General features: G+C 34.5%; 1 protein-coding gene across 2 annotated transcripts; it reads left to right on the top strand.

Annotated features, from left to right (window-relative positions):
* Window positions 1-897: 897 nt before the first annotated feature.
* LOC110416198 (calmodulin-binding transcription activator 2-like) lies at window positions 898-7,823 on the top strand. Of its 2 annotated transcripts, none has more exons than XM_021428096.2 (10): window positions 898-1,167; window positions 2,220-2,339; window positions 2,716-2,831; window positions 3,139-3,227; window positions 3,897-3,939; window positions 4,622-4,793; window positions 5,001-5,117; window positions 5,227-5,549; window positions 6,080-6,607; window positions 7,071-7,823. In XM_021428096.2, exons 1-10 carry the CDS (start codon window positions 1,128-1,130, stop codon window positions 7,806-7,808), a joined length of 2,286 nt encoding a protein of 761 aa, XP_021283771.1. In that variant the 5' UTR covers window positions 898-1,127; the 3' UTR covers window positions 7,809-7,823. The 2 variants fall into 2 exon arrangements, with proteins under 2 accessions (XP_021283771.1, XP_021283779.1); XM_021428104.2 differs by having other exon boundaries at window positions 899-1,167; window positions 5,248-5,549.
* Window positions 7,824-7,923: the final 100 nt, after the last annotated feature.

Here is a 7,923-nt window from a genome sequence, read left to right as displayed (position 1 = left end):
ATCAATCACAGTTAAATGAATATTCATCACATAAATTTATATCAATACATTATTTTCAAAAAAAAAAAATTTATATCAATACATGATTTTTCTAGTAATCATAAATTCATGATTAGCTCAACATGGGAAGAAAGTGATTGGAACAGTTGGAGAAATCTAGTGATAAGTACGTTATTTAAAAGTAATTTAACAAAAAAAAAAAGACATCAATTTATGTAATCCAAGGTCTCATGCATATAAACTTGGAAAACAACATGGGAGTGAAGGCAAAGTATACCAAAAAGTATAGGATATTCTAAATAGACTTATCACAGCCCTATCTAGGACTGCTTCGACCTACGTTTGGAAAATGGATTTTGAGATCAATTTGGCTAGTTGGCCTACCCAAACTCAAATTTAGAATATTTTGGTTTCTCATTTTCAAATTTCGACCTCTAATTCTTGTGGCATTTGTCAATATCATGATTATTTTTCAATAAAACTTTTATTTTGAATTTGAGCCAGTACACTTGCTAGACCATTTGGTGTCACTAGTCAATATGAAAACTTTATTTTCATTTATTATTACAACCGACTTAAGAAAATGCGTTAATATTATATTTAAATCAACATTCAATTACCCTGTCTAACAATCAGCATCCAATGATACAAGCTTCCCTGGAACGGCATTTAGATCTGGCGTTTCGCTGCCAAGTATGAATTTTGCTCTTTTATTGTTATATATATATATATATTTTAAATTAAAATTTGGAAAGCTGAAAATATAAAACCGGAAAAAGTGGTGAAAGCGGTAAAAGTTTCAGATCCCTGCTAAGAAGTTCAACGCGCCGCCAGATGTCGCCCACCAATTGGCACAAATTAAGTTGCCACAATTCCACGAGCTGAACTTTCCACGGCCTTTCTACTTTCACACAGGAAAAATGGTCCGAAAATCGTTTTCACATTTTCGATTTCGAAAAGTCTGCTCAGCTCCACAAATACATGCACACACACATCAATAAATATACTTTAAAGAAAGGAGAAAAAAAAATTGACAGTCAAAAAGAAGAAAAACCTCCTCTCAGCCTTGGTGTATTCCTTGCTAATTCAAACAAAACTAATCGATTGATCTTTTTCGCGTTCTACTCATGGCGGATCGAGCCTCGTACAGTTTGGCTCCCCGATTAGGTCAGCTTTCTGCTAGTCCTTTTCGTCCTTTTTTTTTTTCCTGAAATTTATTTGATAGTCTGTTTTCATTTTTGGTTTAGATCCGTTTACTGTTTTAACGCGCTTTTAAGTTGAATTTGCTTGGAGTTTTATCATTATTAATCTGTTATTACTATTAGTTTTGTATTTTTTTTCTCAGTTACCATTAGTTTTGTATTGATCCGTGGTGGAATTGTGTTTGGTTTAGTAGAAACTTTACGGGGCTTTTGATTGAGAAAATGGTGTTAGGTCTAGAGATAATAACTTAATTCAATTAGTGTGACCGGGTGGGAATAATTGATGAATGGATAGCATTAAATAACTTAATATTGTCTGGAAATTACGGGAATTAGGGTTTTGTTGTTCGTGATGGAATCTATGAAGATTTAGTTTATTTTATTGCTTGCACTGAAGAGTGGAAAGTTTCTCATAGCAATAAAGTTGCTTTGAAGTAAGATCACTTTAACTGTAAAAGACTCTGAAGAGATAATACTAAACCACTCTATCAAATAGACTGAGTGAATATGAGAATGTGCTATGGTTCTGGATCATTTTAGGTAATAGATATCAATCGACAGTGCAATTCATACTTGATAATCTGCTATGAAAGCAGAAGTTACATTTGTATAGTAGGTTATGCAGACAGAAGCTTTTTGGGTTATGGACAATTTGTAGTTTTATCTCTTTTATGGAACTGAGAATAGCCTAACCAAAAATTAACAATATGACATATGTTTTCCTATTACACAGAAATGGTGCACGATTTGAGTTCGATAATTCTTTTCATTCATTATCCGACTTTTTAATTTTGTGAGAGTGAAATATAGGTCAATGATGTCATTTACTGATAATACAAATGAAGCTTTTTGGTAAAATAGGTGCTTCTCCTTTTTCACTCCCTTGGACATGTGTGCACTGATGAATGGATTTTTCTTTTGATGTTGCTAGATTCATGGTTTTATTCCTCAATTATTTTATGTTTGCTTGTGCCAATAAGTTTTTTGTTAATTAATTTTTTGTTTTCTGATTTGCAGATATTGAACAGATATTATTAGAAGCACAGCATAGATGGTTGCGACCTGCTGAAATTTGTGAAATTCTTCGTAATTATCAGAAGTTTCATATTGCATCAGAGCCTCCAAACAGACCTCCAAGTATGAACATTGAAAAAACATTTAAAAAACATTTTGGAGTTGGATAAAATTCTTGACAATATTTGTTTATTGTGGATATTCATAATTATATTATGATTACTAAGTACTGCTTTTAGCATGCACGGATGAATTATTATATTTTAGAAGTCGATTAATGTTGTTTTATTCTTAGTTTTGGGTTCTCCTTACTTGTACTTCTATCTTTTCTTTCATATACTTTACCTTCCTAAAACCTTGTTTTAGCCAATCATGAAAGCTGAAAGAAAATGCTTTAAGCAAAACAGGCAACATCGATGTCATCTGTGAAAGATTATTTGATATGGTTGATTTAAGGGTAAGACAACCAAATAGATTGACATGAATTTAAACTTGCCAGGTGGTTCACTTTTTCTTTTCGATCGAAAGGTTTTAAGATACTTCAGGAAGGATGGACATAATTGGAGGAAGAAAAAAGATGGAAAGACTGTGAAGGAAGCTCATGAGAAGCTGAAGGTAGGTAATGCAGCCATAGATGATGAGGTTTTCTTGTTCTTGTTAGTATATTATTTTAGCAATTGACGAAGTCCTCATGGTTGCAAGAAAAGTTGAAATTCCTTGCAAGTATGTGTGTTGGATTGTCTTGGTGTCATGTCTAGAGTATTGGGTTTATGATGATTTGTGATGACATGCATGGTACATGTGTGAGATAAGTGCTTAAAATTTTATTTGATCTCACCACAATAATTTTTTACAAAATTAGTGACTCATACTCCTGGACTGGAGGTTTTGCCTAAGAGTAACTTCTTTAAAGCAATTTTAGGTTGGAAGCGTTGATGTGTTGCACTGCTACTATGCCCATGGAGAAGAAAATGAAAACTTTCAAAGGCGCAGTTATTGGATGCTTGAACAGTAAGTGGGGATTAATTTGTATGCTATTATTGGATGCTTGAACAGTAAGTAGGGATTATTTTGTATACTATTATTTTTCTTTTTGTTTTTGCAATCAGGCTTTCTTTCTCTCTCTCTCTCTCTCTCTCTATATATATATATATATGTATTATATTGCTCTTTCAATATTGTTGACATTGTTCAAACCATAAAAATCCTGTTGAAAATTCAATGTATGCAACATTTTCATTAACTCCTAAACTTTGAGTGCTTGGTGGTTAGCTATGTATGCATTTTAGCATGTCATCACAACCTTAAAGTTGTATGTGTAAGAAATATGGTTTGATTCATTTTCTTTAGAGTCTCTGTTACAATGAGTAATATATCATCTTCTCTTATGTTGACCTGTAAAGCAAGATGATATATTCCAATGCTTGAATTGCTTACATCAGCAATTCTAGAGCTAGAAAAATTTATAATCATCACTTTATTTGCAAATAATGGAACAATACTCTTGAGTTCTGTGATATTTTGAATCCTCCTGGGTCTATGATTTAATGGGGTTGTTTAAATTTCCATGTTTTTGAATTATAGTACTTTTCTTCTTTCCTGTTTTATTAAGTAATTTAGAATTATATATTTTCTTGTCTCTAAGCTTTGTTTTTTTTGTTGATTTTGTTAATCTTATAGGGAGTTGATGCATATAGTTTTTGTCCACTACTTGGAAGTTAAGGTACTGCTCACTTCTTCTCTTAGTGCTCCTGGACTATTTTTCCAATTTACTATTGCCTTCATAAACACTTGCTTTTTCTTATAGAGTTCACCCGGTTTTGGGGGGTTGTACATTACTTTTGGTTTGTTGTAGACTTATGGGTAAGGATTGGAACAGTTGGCTATCATAGCTTGTGCCAAACATCTTGATGTTGGTGCTTAGGTGTTTGGATTGAATGATTTTGACTTGCACATGAACCGACTGTAATTGGCAGTTGTTGCAGTCATCGGTCCTAAGCTTAAGCTAATAAAATTTAGGTTGGCTTATTTAAGCCCTAATTCAAAGCTAGTTGAGTTTATCTACATGATTCTAGGTTCTGAATTTGCACATGAAATTGTATTGGTGCTTAACTTTTAAGTATCCATAATTCCTAAAAGTTAATGTTCTAAATTTTGACCTTGGACGTTTGCCTGTGCATTACAATTTTAATGTTAATTGATTGAACATTAACAAATATATGTTTTTTTTTTAGTTTATGCAGAACTCTTACCGTTTTCTGATCAAAGTTATGAATTGTTTGACAGTTTGGTTTCTAGGCTTGGTTTATAGATGTTTCCTGATGCACGTGTATGCTGTTTCAATAGTTGATCTTTCCATGTGTTGAAGTTTTCTCATTTCAGACTATGGCTTTCTTTTCTTTCAGGGCAGTAGGACAATTGGAGGCATCAGAGAGACTACTGATGTATCAAATTCCCAAACAAGCAGTCCTTCGACTTCTAGCTATTCTGTTAGTCATACAAAAGCACCTTCTGGAAATACAGATTCTGCAAGCCCAACCAGCACGTTGACATCCTTATGTGAAGATGCTGATTCCGGTATTTTTTTTTGTGTTTTTTTTTTCATATTCATATGCTTTCGCCAATATATTGAGGCTCACTTTGACTTTTAATCATCTTAATCTATAAGGAATTTAATGTAGTTTAATGGTGGTTTTTGACTATTGTACTGCTTAACTTTCCTTTTTTTTACTCCCTCATTATGCATGCAACTCTTGAATGCAACTTACATGAGATCCCATGCAGAGGACAGTCACCAAGCAAGTTCTAGATTCCCTACATCACCCCAAATAGGGAATGCTACTATGATGGACAAGATGGATCCTGGCTTCTTGAATCCTTATTCTTCACATCCCCTTCCAGGTAAATGTTGTCTTTTATGATTTCGTTTTCATCGATGCACTTCTATTAATTGCTTTATGCATCAAGCTTTTGCATGATTTTGGATTTGAACCTGATGGTGACTTGAAAGGCTTAAACTGTGATCATGAAGGTCGGTCATCAATTCCTGGTGCAAATGAAGTTTCACATCTTCATGGAGATAGACCTATGGGTATTGACTATGGTACTTGCATGACTGAAGCTCAAAAAACACTTGATTTGGCATCTTGGGAAGGAGGCTTGGAGCAATATATGCCTGTATATCCAGTTGCATCTTCTCATGCTTCAATGGCTTCCGCCCAACCTGATACTATGAGCATCAGCCAGCAACAAGTGATGAAAGGCAAGCTATTAGCTGTCGAGAGTGCTGACAAGGAGTTTGGAAATCTTCTGCCAGCACAATCAAATTGGCAGGTAATTATGGCAATTAATTTTCTGCCCTAGCTATTAATCATATAGTTTGCATGTAATGGTCAAACTTCTAAGATTAAGGCTTGGAAGCTGATATTTACACTTAAAAGTATATTACTTTTTGTAAGCAAGTATTTATATATAATCTATAATCATGTAGAAATTTGTAAGACAAAATGCTGAATTTTTTTACGTCTTAATGATGTTTCTTGGTATGCAAAATGTTTTAGGCAAGAAGTTGGTTTTCTTTTCACTTTTTATCCTATATTGGGTGTACAGAACTGAACCATGTCATGGTTATTAAAAGTTTTGATGGTTAATGAAACTGTCAGGTTTAGTTTTCTTGTGATTTGTGTACTAATGCTTTGATTTTATGTAATTACCAGACTTAGTAGTCACAATATCCAGTTTAATCACCAACTTCTTCACAGATTCATTTGCACTTTCTGTACTTTTGATGTCTAAATTATTTGGATCTTTCTCTCAATTCGTTCCAATAGAGAGATGTTCTAATTCAAGTGCTTTTGTTTCAGATTCCTTTGGCTGACAATGCCTTAGAGTTGCCTAAATGGCCCATGGATCAGTCATCAAATTTTGAATTGGCATATGATACTAGGTTATTTGAGCAAAAGACTGATGATTTTCATTTACCCAATGCTCTTGAGGAATTTACCAATAATGATGTTCTAAATGAGCAGCCTGTGCTTAAAAACCTTCAAACTCAGCTCATCAATGCAGATACTAATTCTTTCATGAAGTCATATCCTGAGAATGATATGCATTTGGAGGGAAATATCAACTATGCTTTCTCTCTGAAAAAATCCTTACTTGATGGAGAAGAAAGCTTGAAGAAAGTTGACAGTTTTTCTCGGTGGATTACTAAAGAACTTGGAGAAGTAGATGATCTGCAGATGCAGTCCTCATCTGGTATTGCCTGGAGCACTGTTGAGTGTGGAAATGTATCTGATGATGCCTCTTTGAGCCCCTCTATCTCCCAAGACCAACTTTTCAGCATAGTTGATTTTTCGCCAAAGTGGGCTTACACGGACTTGGAAACTGAGGTATTAAAGTTTTATTGTTTCTGGAGTTAAGTTTCTGCAGCAACTAGCAAAATTGAGGATTTTAATGAACTACTTGCTTATTCATGAAGCCTTTTCTGTTGCCAGCTTTCTTAGCAAAAAATGATTAATTTTTTCCTGTTTTTTTTTTAGTTGTGCATTGTTCAACTTTATCCTATTCGGCTTACTTTTGTCTGTTATTTTGGTGTGTGCTTAGCCTTAGCATGTAACTGCTTGAAACCCTCAATGCATTCATTTAATAATTCTTTTATTCTCTTTCTCTTTAACTTTAACGGTTATTGTTTGTTCATTATCGTCCTCATTGTAAGTATTTTTGAATGTCATTCAACCCCTCTGCCCCTGTCCCTGCCCACTCACTTCCTTTAAATGTCTATTCTTATTTGACAGATGCTAAGTTAGTAAAAATTAACCTTTTCGACATCTCATTTTCTGCATCATGAAACAGGTTTTGATTATTGGAACATTTTTGAAAAGTCAAGAGGAAGTAGCAAAATATAGCTGGTCATGTATGTTTGGGGAAGTGGAGGTTCCGGCTGAGGTTATTGCAGATGGCATTCTTTTTTGCCATGCTCCACCTCACAGTGTTGGGCAAGTCCCTTTTTATGTCACATGTTCCAACAGGTTAGCTTGTAGTGAAGTTCGGGAATTTGACTACCGAGCCGGATTTGCTAAAGGCATACATGTTTCACATATCTATGGTGTTGCTTCAACTGAAATGCTGCTGCGATTTCAGATGTTACTTTCTCTGAAATCTCTCAGTTCTCTTAATCATCATCTTGAAGGTGTTGGGGAGAAACGAGACTTGATGGCTAAAATTATATTAATGAAAGAGGAAGAGGAATGCCACCAGATTGTAGACCCCTCATCTGACAAGGATTTGCCTCAACGTGAAGAAAAGGACTGGCTCCTTCAGAAATTGATGAAAGAGAAGTTGTACTCATGGCTTCTTCACAAAATAGTGGAAGATGGTAAGGGGCCAAACATATTAGATGAGAAGGGGCAAGGTGTACTACATTTAGCGGCTGCACTTGGTTACGATTGGGCGGTAAAACCTACTGTTACTGCTGGAGTTAGTATAAATTTTCGTGATGTGAATGGATGGACTGCGCTTCACTGGGCTGCTTTCTGTGGCAGGCAAGGACCTCTATACTTAATCTTACTTATTTGTGTTACACCAGCTTAACTATTATGGTTTAGAGCCTTCAATTTATAATCTGACATATTTCTGACTGAATTGAGAGTAAGTTGAATGTGTACTTTGGTTATCAAATCATTTGACAACATTTTAGGCTTAATGG

Source organism: Theobroma umbraticum, unplaced genomic scaffold, assembly GCF_002168275.2.
Source record: "Theobroma umbraticum cultivar Fairchild unplaced genomic scaffold, ASM216827v3 scaffold_30.0, whole genome shotgun sequence".
NCBI lineage: Eukaryota > Viridiplantae > Streptophyta > Magnoliopsida > Malvales > Malvaceae > Theobroma > Theobroma umbraticum.
Note: the sequence above shows the minus strand (reverse complement) of the source record. Positions and strands in the feature narration are given on the sequence as shown.

Bases quoted from the DNA above. Each gene is read 5' to 3' on its own strand.
- LOC110416198 (XM_021428096.2), top strand. From the start codon at position 1,128: ATGGCGGATCGAGCCTCGTACAGTTTGGCTCCCCGATTAG. The intron at 5,118-5,226 runs GTAAATGTTGTC...GTGACTTGAAAG, and splicing joins TTCTTCACATCCCCTTCCAG to GCTTAAACTGTGATCATGAA. The intron at 6,608-7,070 runs GTATTAAAGTTT...ATCATGAAACAG, and splicing joins ACACGGACTTGGAAACTGAG to GTTTTGATTATTGGAACATT.